This window comes from Erythrolamprus reginae, chromosome 4 (genome assembly GCF_031021105.1).
Source record: "Erythrolamprus reginae isolate rEryReg1 chromosome 4, rEryReg1.hap1, whole genome shotgun sequence".
Taxonomy (NCBI): domain Eukaryota; kingdom Metazoa; phylum Chordata; class Lepidosauria; order Squamata; family Dipsadidae; genus Erythrolamprus; species Erythrolamprus reginae.
The window spans coordinates 26,167,847-26,187,933 of record NC_091953.1 but is presented as its reverse complement, the minus strand read 5'-3'; the positions used below and the strand labels follow the sequence as shown (position 1 = coordinate 26,187,933).

The window sequence follows — 20,087 nt, the reverse complement described above, 5'->3', positions numbered from 1 at the left end:
ATTTATTGTGATATTGTTTGACACCCAAATCAATTGGTTTGAGGACAGCAGCTATAGACATTGAATAAATAAATAAAATTATATACGATTCAATATTTTGTACAATTGATGTACACTGCATATTAAGGATCAACAATGCACTACCTATGAGTCCAGTGTAAATTATGCTTGTATCGGTGCTAACCAAGATGCTGCTTCCTCTGATTTTAATTGTTTGAATTATTTGGATGAGGCTAAGCTATGACTCACCCTTGTTAAAGGAGCCCTTAATTTGAATCATTTTGTTTCTGACGTTAACTATATGCAAACATTGTGGCTGATTTAGAAGATATTTTCAGTGTCCCTGGAACCACATCCACATTTCACAACAGCAAGTTTCTTCAACATTTACATGACCTATAAAGCCCTCCATGGCACTGGACCAGATTATCTCAGGGACCGCCTTCTGCTGCACGAATCCCAGCAACCAGTTAGGTCTCACAGAGTGGGCCTTCTCCGGGTCCCGTCAACTAAACAATGTTGTTTGGCGGGGCCCAGGGGAAGAGCCTTCTCTGTGGCGGCCCCGGCCCTCTTGAACCAACTCCCCCCGGAGATTAGAATTGCCCCTACCCTCCTCGCCTTTCGTAAGCTCCTTAAAACCCACCTCTGCCATCAGGCATGAGGGAACTGAGATACTCTTTCCCCCTAGGCCTTTACAATTTATGCATGGTATGTTTCTTTGTAGATATGATTGGTTTTAAAATAAGGGTTTTTTAGTTGTTGTAGTATTGGATTTACATGCTGTTTTTATTATTGTTGTTAGCCACCCCGAGTCTACGGAGAGGGGCGGCATACAAATCAAATAAAATAAAATAAAATAAAATAAACAAACAAACAAACAAATTAAATAAACAATTAAACAATTAAACAATTAAACAATCAAATAATCAAATAATTAAGTAATAAATAAATTGGGATAAATTAATTATTAAAGTGAAAAACTTTTGTTATGAGTATTCAGTAGGCTCCATCTTGCTGTTCAAAAGCCCATTTATAGGTTTCTTCTCTGTGGAATGTGAGAACTTTGAAAAAAGAATACAAAATTATATTTAAAACATGCTTAATTCTTTTCTTTTTTTTGCTCTAATTGATGTTTTAATTAATGCATTTTAATCATAAACATCTCTTTTTTCAGATCTACCAAAATAAGCAGAACAATTATTCAAAATGATCATCGTCAGAATACTCTTAGCTTCTGGCTGTTTGAAGATGCCCACAGATTTAATCATTATACCATAGTATAATGTATGTATTCTACAAAAATTCTACATAGTATGTATTCTACAAAAATCAGTGTCTTTGTAAGTTCTTGTCTGAAAACATTTCCAGATAAACATTCTCTATAATGAGGTAAATATTCTGGTACTCTAATGACACCTGCAAATGATAACAGAGAATTTCTCTTGGCATCCAGAAATAATTTGTATACCTACCAGACCCATCCTAGGAAATCAAGATGGTCTGCAACAAGTATTGATTAATGGCTGCATTCTGGACTATTTGTAGTCTCCGAACGCTTTTCAAAGGTAGCCCTGTGAAAAGCGCATTGCAGTACCATAGTTTTATTAGCATAAGCCACCCAGAGTCATTTTGATATGAGATATGGGGCAAATAAATTTAATTAATTAATTAATTAATAATAAATAAAGACTATCAAAAACTCAGATAAGAAACAAAGGCCAACACAGTGTGAAACTAAATAACGTATTAATTCTCTGAGGTATTTCAGTTTCAGCTACTTTATACAGTAGATAAACACCATTAGTTTTGCTTAAGAGCCATTATACTCCACAACATGCAAGACTTCCGTGCTCCCTGTATGAAGATAAAAATCTTTATTACTGCATCTGAACCTGTGGCAGGACGCATTCATTATTTAAAGAAATATTTAGTGGTTCTAGCATATACTGCAAATACTTAGATCCTTCATGATGAAGCTGCCTTCTTTCGGAAGTCTAGATTCTGGCTCAATATTACTCACATTAGGTTTAAGAATAAAGTTATCAGAAAATTTTACTTATCTTCTTGCTAAATCCCTGCAGCACTTTAATTCTTCATTCCTCTTAATTTAGGACAGTCATAGGAATACTGGTAGCTTTATTAAGCTAAAGGGCAACCAAGCATTTCTCTCCCACCCCCCAACACACCCAACCTTTAAGGAAGAGTTCGGTTCCACTGACATTTATTGATTTTTTTTAAGCTCATATGAGAGGTTTCCAGTTGAGCTAAAACTGAGAGCCCATAAAAAGCTGTTTATATTTTGTCCTTTAAATTTAATGTAACTCTGTACTTTGGAAATGTTCTAATATAAATTCAAGAAGCAAAAAAATAATGCAGAAAAGAAGAACAATTCCTATCTTTGGGCTACTTACTAAAGTTCTGGATGTAGCTCCAGAGTTTCTTTCTATAATTTGTTGTGCCTTAGGGTAGGGATTACATGGAAAATAATTAAGAATACTTAAGAACCATTTTCTACTTAAGAACCCGAGCCTGGAAAATTTTCCCAGGAAATTTGAGAGCAGCACGAAGGCCCGGCCAATTTCCTGCCATTCCCGGCCATCTCAGGTTTTTCTGGGCTGCCAGAGGAGCCTTTTGTTGGCGCTTAAGGAGGCTTTGCCAGTCCAGAGCGAACGAAGCATTTTCCTTTCTCTGGGTGCTTGGACAGGGAATAAACCTCTGCCAGCGCCCAGAGAAAAGAAATGCTCCTTTCGCTCTGGGCAGCCGAGGAGTCACAGTGAAGGAAAAGCGCTGGCTACAAAGCGAGCGAGAGGAGAGGGGAGCCCTTCAGCATGGGAAGGAAGAGGCAGCAGGTAGCAGCAGCAGCAGCCAGTTTATGGGAGGCAGTGTATGGGAGGCAGCCTTGCGCTGGGTGTATTGGAGGCGTGTGTTCCTCCTCAACACCTCAGAATCCCTCTTTTTTTTTTAAGCCTTAAAGTTTTGGATTTTTTTTTATTCACCTCACCTCACCTTCCTTCGGCAGCGACAGTCCTCCTCCTCTTCTTCCTCCACCTCCTCCCACCCAAATTCCGAGCTATTATTTCTTTCCTAATGGGTTTGCATACATTATTTGCTTTTACATTGATTCCTATGGGAAAAATTGCTTCTACTTAAGAAGGTTTCTACTTAAGAACCTGGTCATGGAATGAATTAAGTTATTAAGTAGAGGTACCACTGTATCTCTCTCCTATGCTATACATTGGGGTTTTGTTTCCAAACTGAAGAATTTTGCACTTGCCTCTATCGAATTTCACCAGTTGTTTTAGAAACATAGAAACATAGAAATATAGAAAACTGACGGCAGAAAAAGACCTCATGGTCCATCTACTCTGCCCTTATACTATTTTCTGTATTTTATCTTAGGATGGATATACGTTTATCCCAGGCATGTTTAAATTCAGTTACTGTGGATTTATCTACCATGTCTGCTGGAAGTTTGTTCCAAGGATCTACTACTCTTTCAGTAAAATAATATTTTCTCATGTTGCTTTTGATCTTTCCCCCAACTAACTTCAGATTGTGCCCCTTGTTCTTGTGTTCACTTTCCTATTAAAAACACTTCCCTCCTGGACCTTATTTAACCCTTTAACATATTTAAATGTTTCGATCATGTCCCCCCTTTTTCCTTCTGTCCTCCAGACTATACAGATTGAGTTCATTAAGTCTTTCCTGATACGTTTTATGCTTAAGACGTTCCACCATTCTTGTAGCCCGTCTTTGGACCCGTTCAGTTTTCTCAATATCTTATTGTAGGTGAGGTCTCCAGAACTGAACACAGTATTCCAAATGTGGTCTCACCAGCACTCTATATAGCGGGATCATAATCTCCCTCTTCCTGCTTGTTATACCTCTAGCTATGCAGCCAAGCATCCTACTTGCTTTCCCTACCGCCTGACTGCACTGTTCACCCATTTTGAGACTGTCAGAAATCACTACCCCTAAATCCTTTTCTTCTGAAGTTTTTGCTAACACAGAACTGCCAATTTGTCTGTTTTAAGACCAGTCTACAGTTTATTTCCATTTTCTGGCTCTCTCGTCCAATTTGATATTCTCTGCAAATGTCCTAAGCATTTCTTCCATCACTTCATCCATGTTATTAACACACATACATATGAAAAAAGTGCAGGGCCCAGGGCACCGTTCAATACCTACCTCTCTACTTTGATGATTCTTTGACTTTGAAGCCAGCTACATATTAATTTAACATGTAGCTAGCTCCACAGCTGGGTGTGTGGCATGACATATTAACTGTGTCATGCACACAGTCCACACTTACCTAGCACATTGCTGCTTTGGCTGTCTCTCAAGGTCAGGATAATAACATATGGTGCACCCCTACCAAGCATCTCTACTCTGCGGTAGCCGACTCTTTGCATAAGCAAGCGATGCCCATCAATTCTCTTTTACTTTTTTCTTGATGCCATGCAAAATGGCTCATGTTCCTGAGAAATAATGAATGTAGAAGCGCAGCCTAAGGTTTGCATCACATCATCTGTTTTCTCTGTAGGACAATTAAGTAGCTTTCATCGTTTCAACAGCACAATAAAAACACTACGACTGATAAAAAGAGATAAGAAACTGAGGAACACCATGTCAAACTAAAGGAAAATGTATTGGCAGAGATTTAAAAAGTCACTCTTTAATATATTAGTTGGGGTTTTAGAGTTTTAGAACTCCTCTGATTATCGCACGAATCCCAGCGGCCGATAAGGTCCCACAGAGTTGGCCTTCTCCGGGTCCCGTCGACTAAACAATGTCGTCTGGCGGGCCCCAGGGGAAGAGCCTTCTCTGTGGCGGCCCCAGCCCTCTGGAATCAACTCCCTCCGCAGATTAGAACTGCTCTCCCTCCTGGTCTTCCGTAAACTACTTAAGACCCACCTATACCGCCAGGCATGGGGGATTTGAGACATCTTTCCCCCAGGATCATTATAATTTATGTTTGGTATGTATGTGCTGTTTGGTTTTTAATTATGATAGGGTTTTTAGTTATTTTTAATATTAGATTTGTGCCATTATAATATTGTTTTTATCCTTGTTGTGAGCCGCCCCGAGTCTTCGGAGAGGGGTGGCATACAAATCTAATAAATTGAATTGAATTGAATTGTAAATAGACAGGGTGAGTCAGAAGAATCTGCGAGTGTGATGTGCTAGACCAGTGTTTCCCAACCTTGGCAACTTGAAAATATTTGGACTTCAACTCCTAGAATTCCCCAGCCAGCGAATGCTGGCTGCGGAATTCTGGCGTTTGAAGTCCAAATATCTTCAAGTTGCCAAGATTGGGAAACACTGTGCTAGACCAATGATGGCGAACCTAGTTTTCCTTGGGTGCCAAAAGAGCGTGGGCATGTGCCCTCACCCACAATTCATTGCCTGGGGAGGGAAAAAACAGCTTCTCCTGACCCCAAGAGGCCCTCTGGAGGCCAGAAATGGCCTGTTTCCCAACTTCTGATAGGCCCAGAAGGCTTGTGTTTCACCCTCCCCAGGCTCCAAAGGCTTCCCTGGAGCCCAGGGAGGGTAAAACCGCCTCCCACAACGCCCCAGAAGCTCTCTGGAAGCCCAAAACGCCCTCCCACAGCCTCTGTGCGAGCCAAAAATCAGTTGGCCAGCACACACATGCACACTGAAGCTGAGCTAGGGCAACAGTCCTATCGCATCTCAGACATCAACACCCTTGAAAATGTCCAAAGATACTTCACCAGAAGAGCCCTTCACTCCTCCACTCGAAACAGAATACCCTACGAGACTAGACTTTCAATCCTGGACCTAGAAAGCCTAGAACTAAGACGCCTTAAACAAGATCTAAGTATTGCCCACAAAATCATATGCTGCAACGTCCTGCCTGTTGGCGACTACTTCAGCTCCAACCACAACAACAGAAGAGCACACAACAGATTTAAACTTAATATTAACTGCTCCAAACTTGACTGTAAAAAATATTACTTCAGCAACCGAGTTGTTGAAGCGTGGAACTCATTACCAGACTCCGTAGTGTCATCCCCAAACCCCCAAACCCCCACGGCTGACCTATCCAGATTCCTAAGAGGTCAGTAATTTTACAAGTGCACTAGAGTGCCTTCCGTCCCCTGTCCTATTGCTCTCCTATATCTCCTATTCCTTTCTTCTATTCCTATATCTCTTCTTCTATTCTTTCATTGATATGTTCTATTACTATATCTTCTTTTCTATTCTTTCATAGATATATTTTACTATGAGTATATCCTCTATAACCTTCATCATGTATTTTACTATGTGTACCTGTGGCGGCCCCGGCCCTCTGGAATCAACTCCCCCCGGAGATTAGAACGGCCCCCACCCTCCTTGTCTTTCGCAAGTTACTCAAGACCCACCTATATCGCCAGGCATGGGGGAATTAAGACATCTCCCCCAGGCTTTCTTATATTTTATGTTTGGTATGAATGTGTTGCATGGTTTTTAAATTGTTGGGGTTTTTTAATGTAATTTTATTATTAGATTTGTTCCATTGTTATACTGTTTTTATTATTGTTGTGAGCCGCCCCGAGTCTTCAGAGAGGGGCGGCATACAAATCTAAAAATTGATTTGAATTGAATATACCCACTAAAACCCTTATTGTGTATTGGACAAAATAAATAAATAAACAGTCACATGCCAGCAGATATGGCTCCGCATGCCACCTGAGGCACCCATACCATAGGTTCGCCATCACTGTGCTAGACAGTATCAGTATCATATAGAAAGTAAGACACTATAAATATCTGGCAAAGATTGAAGAGGCCTATGTTCATTCCACTCCACTCCACTTCACTTCTATCCTATCCTATCCTAACCAAGCACAATTGCGGTGTTCACATAGCATACTATGCCCAGATGAATAAATTATTCTACAGCTTAACGTGATGACCCAACTAACACAACATGCTAACTCGCGGGAGTTAAGAAACCAGCTGGGTTTCCCACAAAATGCTGAACCATAAGCTAATCAACCTCACTTTAGTCTACTCTAGCAAGTTTACATTCACTATTCTCCTGGAAAAAATAAGTTAATCAAGCCCTATTTTTCATTAGTCTAAATCAGCAGGGATCTAATTGCCAACTGGTTGCTTATATGCCTGGAGTCAGAAAATCCTGTCATTGCAATTGCAGCTGCAATTCTATATTCAATAACTTGAGAGTAAGCTCCATTAAACTCAAGGGGGTTTATTTCTGAGTAGACATAGTAAACTAAACAGTGCATATCAATGTGCAATTTAAATATTCTGTTTTTATATCTGTGTTAAAAGGTTTGAAAAGCAAAGTAGGAACATTTCCAAAAAAGCAAGAAGGCCAAAATATACCGTAACACCTTTTAAGAAATACGCTTGTCTCAATGTTCACATGGGATAATAGATATGAGACATTAAAAAATGGAAGTAACATTTCTCTTTCGAAACAATGGTAAAATGAATGCAGAAGCCATTATGTGAACTAAAAAGCAACAAAACTGAGGTTGACATTTCTCTGTTGCTATTTTGAAACATATAAGAACAACATAGCTTTATGATTATAATGCATGCAATACTTTTTATTGTGTGCAATAACAATTCAATATTTATTTCTTAGTAAAAGGTATTTTTCCTCTTATGCAAAGTGATTTTATGACTCAATACAGGGTTAAAGTACCATTGGAGAATTGAAACTTGTATTTAATCTTTAAATGTATTTATTTTAGTATCACAAACATTTAAAACCCTACAGACTATTTTCCAGGGAATTATGAATTATGGAGCCTTATGATGTCATCATGTCCTCAACATAATCCCTAATTTGATGGAATCATAGTAGTTTTACCCCAAGGGAAAATAAAGCTGAGGCACTAGCAGATTACAGCTCTTATTTTTCTAAACATGTGCAAAAAGGAGATAATGTTCTCAGAGATAGGGGAGGAAATGGTGTAAAATGGATGAGCAGAGTCCTACATTTGCATTAAAATTCATATGATTTGTGGTAGGGATCAAAGTGATGCCAGCAATTGATGAGTGAAAGCAATCTCCCTTTAACTTGCATTCATTTAATATTCAGACAGACAAATCCTACTAGATCATATCTGATTACAAGCATTGTTCATTTTTATGGAGGTGCTTTAAAATTCACAAAACACGAAACCACGTGAATTCTCCAGAAATATTGCAATTGTTCAGTTGCAGTTTCTACTGCCAATAGAGTTAACAGCTCACGTACACAAATAAATATTTTCCCATTACAGTGGTAAGAACGCCTCTACTTACGAACTTTTCTAGATAAGAACCAAGTGTTCAAGATTGTTTTACCTCTTCTCAATAACTATTTTCCATTTACAAACCTGAACCTCTGAAACTATAAGCGGAGAAGGCAGGGAGAAGCCTCCGTGGGGCCTCTGTAGGAATCTCCTGGGGGGAAACGGCCAGAAAAGGCAGGGAGAAGCCTCCATGGGGCCTCTCTAGGAATCTCCTGGGAGGAAACGGCTAGAAAAGGCAGGGAGAAGCCTCCATGGGGCCTCTCTAGGAATCTCCTGGGAGGAAACAGGGCCTCCACCTTCCCTGTGGTTTCCCCAATCACACACATTATTTGCTTTTACATTGATTTCTATGGAAAAAGTTGCTTCTTCTTACAAACTTTTCTACTGAAGAACCTGGTCACGGAACGAATTAAGTTCGTAGGTAGAGGTACCATTGTATATAAACCAGTATGGTGCAGTGGTTAAGATATAAGACACTAGGAAATCATGACTTCTAGTCCCATTTTAGGCATAAAGCCAGCTTGGTGACCTCAGCCCTTGAAAACAGGCAATGGCAAACTATTTCTGAAATTCTGCGAAGAAAACTGCAGAGACTAACCCAGACTAACCCAGGTAGCCATCAGGACTCAACACTGACTTGAAGGCATAAACTAAATATATGAACAAAATAACAATCCACTATTAGATGGATTTACTTAGTGAAAGTAGTGTTGGCAGATGATAGCATGGGGATGGGGAGAAAGCAGATCCCTTGTCATTTTTGCAACACTTACCATGCTACAATACTACAGATTTTACAGGGGTGAGTTCTAACCAGTGAAGGGCTACCAAATTTTTTACTATCACACTGTGGGCGGGACTTATGCAGGACACCCGGTATTTTCTTTCAACATCTTTCATACAAATTGGGTGCTCTGGGGTGGAGCTCCATTTTTGCTACCCTACAGACTTAATCTACACAGTGATCTAATACCCTTTGGGTACAGTATTCCAAATTTCCTTTGCATTGTGATTATGTTCAGTTTATCCATATGACTTATGATTTACTAGCTCAGCCAAACAGATTAATTGATCACCTGAAGTATCGTGATGAAATAGCGTTGAACTGGGTGCTTGAGGATGGAGGCAGCTTGCTGAAGACCTTTGACTGGAAATCAAAATCCTGCTTTTCACAGATGGCAACCTGGAAACAGCGCCAAGTCCTAACTGGGGTTTCAGGATCATTGCTGAGCGATAAAAGTTTGGCGGCACCTCATATTGAGCGTATGGCGGAGGACAAAAATTGTCTTTCATGGGCCTTTCTCCAACCTACAGAAATATAAATTTATTTTTTATAATTTTATCAATTTATAGATTTATAAAAGGAAATTCAAGAAAAATACAGTAGAAATCTTACTATGCATTCACTCAGATCTTTACAAGGATTGCAGTTAATATTTATCAGCATGGTTGCTGCTGTGGTATTTGAGCAGAAATTTTAAAAAATGACACACTAATATATTATAAATTGAATAAATAGTATAGTGCATTCATAACAGAACGTCAAAATACTTAAGTATACGTGCTTAGGAGGAAAACAAAAATTTGGCTTGTATGCACCCTGGGTTTATGACAGAAAGATTGTATGGTCAATTCAGGAACCATAGATGTTTCTATGACAATAATCCCTGCAGATTCATTGCTATGAAATTGAAAATGATGAGAAGACCTAATTTATTTATATTTTCCCTCGCCTATTATCTCCTCCTCTGTGGGAAAATTAACTATGCCAGCTCCTCTTTGGGCTGATTGAAAAATAAGGGAGATGTGAATCCAAAATCTTCCCCAATTTATCCTTGAAGTGTCTTTAATAATATGTTTTCTGGAAAATAAGAACTTCCATTAGTAAATCAATATTGAGAATAAATCTAAAGTGTGCATGAAAGCTTACACCTGAATAAAGAAGCATGGGATTGTGCCATGCCATTGAGATACATATTAGACTATACTGTTAAGTCTGGTGTTTTTAACCATATTCATGAATAAGTCCTCTCTATTTTTTAGTGAGGTAAAAAAGCATTTCATGTAAAACGTCTGGATAATAAAATGCTACTGTAGATATTTACTAACAAGACAAGAATTAAATGATGGCATCTAATAGAACGTGATAAAAGCTACACATGGTATCATTCAATGGCTATTTGGAGAGATAATTCTTCATGATGGATTCTGGAGATTAAATGGTCTCTCTTCCATAAACTTGTGAAGCAATATCAGCTTTAGATCCGCAGGAACTTAAAGTCACACATCAGGTATTTAAAGATCACTTCTAAAAGACCAAAGAAATACAGTATATATATACTGCAGTGACTTACATTATGAACGTTTTCATCTTTCCTAATACCTTCTCCTATTGGTATTTAGGATATATCACCTGTGGTATCTTATGATTAATGAATATAACTATGACCTATGATTAGTGTTGGGTGAACCGAACTTGCAAAGTTCAGGCTCGTGCCAAACTTTGCAATGTTCAGCATGCCGAACCCGAACCCGAACTTTTAAAAAAGTTTGGGTTCGGATTCGGCATTCACTCGAACACCGCGATGGGAGCTGTCGGCCAGTCAGGAGGCGCAAAAGGAGGCGGGGAATCCCACAATGGGATTCCAGGGGCGGAGCTTTGATGTCATGGAGACTCATTCCTGGCTCAACTCTCTGTTTCAGCTGGCCAGGAAGGAGTCTCCGTGACATCAAAGCCCCGCCCCCGGAATCCCATCGTGGGATTCCCCACCTCCTTTTGCTTGCAGCGCCTCGGGAATGGCGCTGCAAGCAAAAGGAGGTGGGGAATCCCACAATGGGATTCCAGGGGCGGGGCTTTGATGTCACAGGTTCGGGTTCGGGGAACTTACCCGAACTCCGCCACCAAGTTCAGGTAAGTTCGCCGAACCCGAACTTCGTTGGGTTCACCCAACACTACCTATGATCTATGTCCTATCATTCTGTTGTTTGTATGTACAGTGAGAGCTTAACGCTGTGTCTTTTTTCACCGACACAGAGTTGCATTCGATCACAACCCTTTTTAGATACCTACATTATATAGATGTCACACCTGTGACAGGTAAAAACTGGTGAAAAGCCTAGGATTGGCTGGTGAAAAACATAGGAGCCGTATTTTGATTGGCTGGTGAAAAATCTGGGAGTTGTTTGGCATGGAGACTGGTGACAAACATAGAAGACACGTTTTGATTGGCTGATGATAAGTGTTTCAAATGCCACAGGAAACTCTCCTCAGAACATAAAGGAACCCTAGATTGGATTGCCTCCTAAGTATTACATGGGTGAAATCACCAACCCTGTGAGGTAGGCTACTCTTATCTTCTTTTTGCAGATGGGCCAGGCTGGTCTCTTAAAGCAAGGGGAGACAGGGAGGGAGAGAGAGAGATGTCCAAATGTCACTCTGTTCTCTTATGTTAATCCCTTCCAACTCTGTACTTCTGAATAAATTGAGGCTTGGACTAGAACACCTCCAAGGTCCCTACCAACTCTGTTATTCTGAATACATTGAGCAGGGAGTTCGACTAGAAGATCTCCAAGGTTCCTTCCAATTCTTATTCTGAACAAAAATTGAGCAGGGAGTTGCACTACAAGACCTCCAAGGTTGAGCCACAGCAATGCGTGGCCGAGTACAGCTAGTACATAAATATTTTTTCTGGAAGATAATATGTTTCATAATATAGCCAAGGGCTACAAGATCTAGGCTGCAAAAGATGAACATCCCCTAGATCAGCGATGGCGAACCTGTGGCATGGGGGCCACAGGTGGCATGCGGAGCCATATCTGTTGGCCATTGCCCTAGCTCAGCTCCAATGTGCATGTGTATGCCGGCCAGCTGATTTGTGGTTTGCACAGAGGCTCTTGGAGGGCGTTTTTGGCTTCCAGAGAGTCTCCAGAGGGATGGGGGAGGGTGTTTTACCCTCTCCCGGCTCCAGGGAAGCCTTTGGAGCCTGGGGAGCGCGAAATATGAGCCTACTGGGCCCACCAGAGGTTGGGAAACAGGCCATTTCCGGCCTCCAGAGGGCCTCCGGGGGGGTTGCTTTCGCCCTCCCCAGTCATTGAATTATGGGTGGGCACTCGTGCGTGTATAATACCGCATGCACATGCTGTTTCGGCACCCGAGAGAAAAAAGGTTCACCATCACTGCCCTAGATGGCTGAAAACAGTGATAATACACTTTGTCTTTCTGCTGCCATCTAGTGGTTATACAGATGGTTGCAGTTTCCTCTAATAATATCCAAAACTGTTTCGCATTTGATCTCATTCAAATTTTTTGAGTTTCTTTCAGCTGGTCTTTCAGCAATGCAGTATTTTGTATCGAATGTGAAATAACCCTCTTCTTCTATTCACATACATTCCGCATTGTTGGAACTTTTCAATGTCCTGGGCACTATGTTAGGTAAGTTAAATCAACATAAAAAATGGTAGGCAGGGGATTTAGCAAACTGTTTTTGATGGCAGATTGAGACCATTAGTTTTAAAAGCTAATGTCAAAGCTTTGATTTAAATTCAAAAACAGTTGGCTGTTGGAGAAAGGGATACAGATTGAACCAGTCAACTGGAGCACGCATGCTGGTGAATTGCTGTAAATAATTTCTGAATATACTGTAGAGTCATCTCACTCTCTTAAAAAAAAAAATCGGACAATTTTAAAAATGCTTTTCAGAGCAAGTGAATTTTCCAGCCATGTTTACATCAGCACTATAGCAGGTGTTGTTTTTGTATTGTGAAATCAAATATATCAGCCTTGAATTTTGTGTCAATTTTCCTAAAAGGAAACAAATTCATAGCAACAGCAGTAGCATTTAGATTTATATACCTCTTCCCAGTGCTTGGCAGCCCTCTGTAAGCGGTTTATGAAGTCAGCATATTTACCCCAACAAACAATCTGGGTCCTCATTTTACCCACCTCGGAAGGATGGAAGAAGGCTAAGTCAACCTTGAAGCTGGTGAGATTTGAACTGCCAAATTGCAGGCAGCCAGCAGACAGCAGAAGTAGCTTGCAGTACTGCACTCTCACCACTGAGCCACCATAGCTCATAAAAAAATATGAGATGATAAAGAACATTTCTTTCGCCATACTTACCTACTATCTTGACTTTCCCATGTCATTGTGATTCTATGTACTTAAAAAAAAGAATCTACAGACATTAAAAATGAATATTTTAAAGATTACACTGGGGAAAAGCAATTTCGTTTTCTTAAATCTGTGACTTGTTTTCAACTAACATTTAGCCTTTGGATCCAAGAGTAACCACAGTTTTTGTCTATCAGGTCAACTATTTAAGCTACAGGATACTCCCAAAAGTCATATAAATAAAGATAAGTTAAATAGAAACTTACCAAATATACTGTTTACAAAGAATAATTTTATTCATATAAGGCTGTAATAGTTACTGCAAGTTAAATTGTGTTCCTACAAATGGTTGTTTTTTAATCGAACGGTAATTATACATATTAAGGATTATAGCTTTTTCTGGAGTGTTTAATCTGTGGACATTCTCGCTTGATGCTCCAACAATAAGTCACCCATCATATGTACATCCCCTCTACCTTGATACCGTGCCTCCATGACCTTCAAATCTCGGTAGAATCGCTCGCCCTGCTCATCAATGACTGCACCAAGATTTTCCAGGAAATTAGCAAGATGGCTATGTAAAAAATGCAATTTGATGCTCATGTTGCCTAATTAACTATTATATCTATAGCTGAAGGGATCAGATACTGTAGCCTAGAGGCTAATTCTCTGCCTTACAAGTCAAAGGCTGCAAGTTCAAATCCCAGTGAGAGGGTATGGCTAGCTGATGAGGCCAGAACAAGGCCAAAATAGATCTATCCTAGTCTCTCTTAATTTTAAATTCAGCAAAAACATGTGACATGTGTATATACATATATACATATATGTATGTATGCATGTATGTATATGTATATGGTGTAGAGAAAAAACTTGACATGGTAGATGAAAACTAACTACAGTTTTGAAACCAGCATGCCTAATTAACTATAAAAAAAGATCAAAAATCAAACTCAACAGAAATTGTGCTACAAGTTGTCCCCCAGTGTTATCGCAGATCTCAAACAGATTCACATTTATTTCACTTCAATAGCCTGGGTATTATAGAAAATTATATTATATTATATATATAGAAAAAAATCTTACCTCCTGGAAAAACTTTTCACCCATTGGACCAAACTGATGATCTGAGGATTTAATGCCAGACACTACAAATCCAGAACTATAAATCTGAGGTTTCTGAAAGTCAGTTTTGAATTTTTCGTAGAAAACGTTGCCTGGTTTAACGTCTCCATCATTTAACATCTTCTGTTCGGTTGCCAACCCACAAGCAGGGGGAATGCAAGACAATCCAGTCTGATCAAGCTGGCTGATAGCCTGGGGGTTTCTTCTAATGTAAGTTATTATTTTAGGTCTCACATGTTTGGGCTTGGGGATGTCCGGAGTTTCAACCTTCTCTTCAGGCTTCTCCAAATCCTCTTTCTCGCCATTGCAACTGGCTGGTAGGGGCCCCTTGGAATTTATAAGGATAGGTTTAGGGATCCCACTGTTACATGTAGTTTTATTAGGCACTTTAGGGGATGAGCTAAATAACTGGGTGCTCTGAGTGGGAGGTAGGATTGCAGACGTTGGCAGCTTGTCTACATGAAGTGCACAAAGTTCCTTCAAACTACTGTTTGACACTGTGCTGCTGTGGCTGCTGGCATTTGTAGTTGCAGAAGGGCGCAAAGGAGCAGGGGGACATACAAAAGTTTCACTTTGTGCTATTATTTTACAACTTTCGGGTGCATTACTTGAGTAGTCTTTCTTTTCGTTAACTATTTTCTTGCTCTGAACTGAAAAATGTCTGGTTTCTAAATCACTGTCCACAATGCTAAAATTTACCGAGATATTTTCTGAATTTTGTGGTTTGGGGGATTCCAAATCAGACCGGACTATTGTAACATCTTCACTGGGTCCTTTGAGTAGAATCTGTTTATTTTCACAGCTATTCAGATGTTTGCTGCCTGCCGCATTAATGCTATCTATGACAGACATATGCCCGTTAACTGCTGGAATGCAACTTGTGCTACCAATGTGCAGGTTTTCATTCCTTGTTGATGCCAACTTATCAACATGTAGAGTATCGTCACCAGGAGCCGAAATAGAGTCTACCTCTTTTACAGCTCTATATTCCCCATTCGCTTTGCTTGCTGCTTTGCTGTGACTATAATTATTTCCTTTCCTTATATCTGCAGAGCCATTCTCCTTCATCAGACTCCCATTAACAGAGTCAAATCCTTCATTTAAAAACAGTTTCTCTTTTGGCAACTGATATAATTTGGTCCTGTGTATTTCTGTCCCGGTATCCTTTTGATTCTGTGCCACAACATTATTTTCTTCTGCTGAGCAACCAAGAAATTCAAACAACATAACCTTGTTTATTTTTTGCTCACATGCACGCTTAGACTGTGAAGACAGAGGACACTTCACTTCTCCTTTTCCTCTCTTAACACTTTGATGGTCAGTTTGTGCTTCTGGTTTCCGAAGTTCATTGGATTTATTAGTTAAATGGAGGTCATGAACAGCATGGTGTGCAGGGCCTTGTTTGTTGGCATTTGGTACATTATCCACACCTGATTGTATGGCTGGGGCACTTGCTCTTTCCATTTCTGAGGTAGATGAATATTTAGAACAAGGGACAATGTTTCCTCCTGACACACCATCAGTTGGACGGAACACCATGCCTAAAAAATGATCTCTTGATGTTTTCTGAGTTTTCTCTACATCCCCACTCAAATGATGTGACGTATTGATGGAATCCAAGGATACAGAAAGCAAGCGTTTACCTGATACGCGGCCAACAAATTCTTTTTCTGTTCTGGCCATAAGTTTTCTTGATCTCCCCAAAGAAAGGCGTTTTATTCCTTCTGGCTCGATACTTCGAAGTGTTTTTTCCCTTGAAACATACTGAATAAGATCAGCATCGCTTTTGGAAAGTACCACTGAAAAGTTATCACTTGCGTTGATCCGCAGGTTGGACAAACTGTGTCCTCGGCTAATAGTGACGAGCTTTGAAGTGTCCTTAAGCCCTTCAGGCCTACAATCTGTGTGTAATTTCTTGCTAATGGTAGTAGGTAGTATAAACTCCGATTCACCAGCGCTGCCCTGAAGATTGTTCCTCTCACAGTCCAACTGTCTGTTGGTTTCTTGCTTACCAGTGTGTAAACAAGCAGATTCTCCTGAAATATTGCTTGTCCTTATTGCTGTTCCAGGGGTTCTGATGTCCGATGTGATTTGATTGGCATTTGTGTCTCCTACAGACACCAGATGTTCGTTGTTATTTTTCATCTCATTTCTGTTGGTCTGTAATAGATTGTAACATGACTTGTTGGGAACTAATGGTGCACTCATTTTCAGATTTCAAGTGGCCACCTCTTCCACAGTCTTACTGAAAGGAAATGGTATCTGTGCCAGCCACTATCTCAGCATGCTTTTCTTAAGGGAACTCAAGTCATAAATTTGTCAAGCAAAAAAGTCCCTTGTCAATCACATGACTCAGTCATTTTTAGTTCAGAATGCAAAGCAAAGAATTTCCCATAGGTAAAGATTCAATAAGTGCAAAAAACATCCATTGGAGCAACTCTAAAAATGCAAGAATCCACGGAATCTGTAACAGGAAAGAAAAAAATCAGAATTATTTCTGAGTACAAAATTATTTCTGAGAACTATCTGAAAACTAAAAGTCTGCACGAGAATAAAATTGCTATTAACTGACAATATTCCCTCATTATTTTTCAACAGACCAATACGCTTGGAAAATTTCACTTTCTTTTGTAATGCAAAGGAAAATTACCAGATTAGTATAAAATGGACCTTTTTACCCCCAAGAACAGATAATCCTTTTCCCCTTCCATAGTGATTGAAATGTAGAAGCAGAGAACTGGACAACCCAGAAGGATATATTAGAAAAATAGATAGACATTTTTCTATGGATAGACATTGGTCCAAGAAAGGGGACAGTACTTGTTGTTAGGAAATTTATTCAGGATGGAATTACATACCGTATTTTTGGAGTATCATGGGTTTCCCAAGGTATGCCCATGTTACACCAACACTCCGCAGTCTGCATTGGTTGCCGATCAATTTCCGGTCACAATTCAAAGTGTTGGTTATGACCTATAAAGCCCTTCAACGCATCGGACCAGATTATCTCCGGGACCGCCTTCTGCCGCATGAATCCCAGCGACCGGTTAGGTCCCACAGAACTGACCTTCTCCGGGTCCTGTCGACTAAGCAATGTCGTTCGGCGGGACCCAGGAGAAGAGCCTTCTCTGTGGTGGCCCCGACTCTCTGGAACCAGCTCCCCCCAGATATCAGAGTTGCCCCCACCCTCCTTGCCTTTCGCAAGCTCCTTAAAACCCACCTCTGTCGTCAGGCATGGGGGAATTGAAATTTCCCTTCTCCCTAGGCTTATAGAATTTATACATGGTATGTTTGTATGTATGAGTGGTTCTTTAAATTGGGGTTTTTTAGATTGTTTTTAATATTAGATTTGTTTACATTATCTTTTTATACTGTTGTTAGCCGCCCCGAGTCTTCGGAGAGGGGCGGCATACAAATCTAATAAATAATAATAATAAGACGCATCTTTTTACCCCCCCCCAAAAACGGTGAAGACTTGGATGTGTCTTACACATCGAATGTAGCCCCACCCAGCCACATCACCCTTTGGCCTCTGCCTCCCAGCAATTTACCTCCTTGCAGCAAACAATGCAGAGTCTGATTAGCACAAGCGTTTGTTTGTTTGTTTGTTTGTTTGTCCTTAGACTCAGAGCGGCTTACAACATGTTAGCAATAGCAATTTTTAACAGAGCCAGCCTATTGCCCCCACAATCCGGGTCCTCCTTTTACCCACCTCGGAAGGATGGAAGGCTAAGTCAACCTTGAGCTGGTGATGAGATTTGAACCGCTGACCTGCAGATCTACAGTCAGCTTCAGTGGCCTGCAGTACAGCTCTCTACCTGCTGCGCCACCCCGGCTCTCTGATTGATTATCAGCCTCCCGACCACCAGCTGATTAAGCACAGGCAGGCCATGTGCTAGAATTGAAAGTGAAATTAGCTGCAAGGAGGCAAATTGCTGGGAGGTGGACTGCTGGCAATGTTAAACTAACGAAACTACAAGGAGGTAAGGCAATAACTATAAATGTCTATAGAATGTTCAAATTATTAGGTTTACTTTTTAAAGACTGATTTATTATTGTTCTAGGCAACTTAACAAAATGAAAAAGCTTTTTAAAATAAATGCTTGATCTGAAGAGGCCCAGTGCTATTGTATCTCCTTTTAAATAGCTGAGAAATACTTCCAGAAAGCCACTAAAGATTAAAGATCTGTAAAAGTATAAATCTGAAATGTAACAGTGTCCTGTTTATTATTAAGATAAGGCAGCTGAGTTAAACCCCGACTTAGTCATGTTTGGAGTAGGTCTATTTAAATAATTGGAAGGAGTTAGTGTGGTTACATTTAAGAAAACTTTCTGGCACTAATATACTGCAATAATAATAATAATAATAATAATAATAATAATAATAATAATAATAATTTATTAGATTTGTATGCCGCCCCTCTCCGAAGATTCGGGGCGGCTCACAACATAGCAATAATACAATACATTACAAATCTAATATTAAAATTTAAAAAGTCAATTAAAAAACATCAATATACCATAATCAATATCATAAAATCACAACTACACACTCGTACATAATGTACATTTCTCCAATTCTCTGCTATTTCTATGGGTCAGACACACACGCACAGAAATTCAAAGCAAACAGTGTATATCAACAGTACTGTCTGCTGTTTGGCAAATTGCTGGGTGGCAGGGATCTTTTTTCCTTGTTTTCTTCCCCCAAAACTATGGTGCATCTTATACTCTGAAAAATACGGTATTAAAAGAGCAATAAACTATGGTGGCTAAGAGTTTATATTGTAAGCTAGGGAGACTGTCTGAAAGTCTTAATGTAATACTCAATTCACCAAATAGCTTTAGACAAAATTGTTTCAATATTAGTTTTAGTCCCTGTTTATAAATGTTCCTTCCAATATAAATCTGAAACAACAGTGGAAGTGAGCAATTGTCCTCACAAATTTTTGGTGGCTTTCCCAAAAATATAAGTCTGATTACTCCTTGAATCAATTGTTGATTACTGTACTATTATATATTTATTTTTATACTGGGGTTTTAGCCTTGTAATGTTCTGTCGGGCTCTCTGGTAGACTCCTCCCAAAAATTCACAGGTACAAATTTCAGGCACACACGTTTGAAAATTCAAAACAATGTTCTTTATAATGAAAAATCACTTAACCTAAGCCCTCTTTTGGTATAGCAAAGAGCACTCGTCTCCAAACAAACTGGTAATTTGTACAAGTCCCTTATCAGTTCTGTGATACTTAGCTTGCAGCTGTGAGGCAATTCACAGTCCTTCTTTCACAAAGTGAAACACACTTTACTCTGGTTTAGTTTCAAAGCGGGGGAAAATCAGCACACAAAAAGTCAAAGTCAGTAAAGCAGTCAGGAAACACAACGATCAGATAATCCTCCACAATGGCCAAACCCACAGACTGCTATTTATAGCAGCCTCACTAATTACCACAGCCCCACCCAACCACAGGTGGCCTCATTTTCTTTGATAATAATCTCTCAGTTGTTGCTGCCTATGCATCGCTCTCCGCATGCGTGGCTGTATCATTAACTCTTGTTCTGAATCCAAGGAGGAGCTAGATAAT

The 20,087-nt window shown here is 39.9% G+C and overlaps 1 protein-coding gene across 2 annotated transcripts in view; it reads right to left on the bottom strand.

The window, feature by feature from the left end:
- MTUS2 (microtubule associated scaffold protein 2) overlaps window positions 1-20,087 on the bottom strand; it is a 375,450-nt gene that overhangs the window by 218,586 nt on the left and 136,777 nt on the right. For both annotated transcript variants that reach the window (XM_070749864.1, XM_070749865.1), the window contains exons 2-3: window positions 14,464-16,966; window positions 9,347-9,578 (exon numbers count right to left, since the gene is read on the bottom strand). In XM_070749864.1, coding sequence (XP_070605965.1) covers window positions 9,347-9,578; window positions 14,464-16,710 — 2,479 coding nt within the window. In that variant the 5' untranslated portion in view covers window positions 16,711-16,966. The remainder of the gene's footprint in view (window positions 1-9,346; window positions 9,579-14,463; window positions 16,967-20,087) is intronic.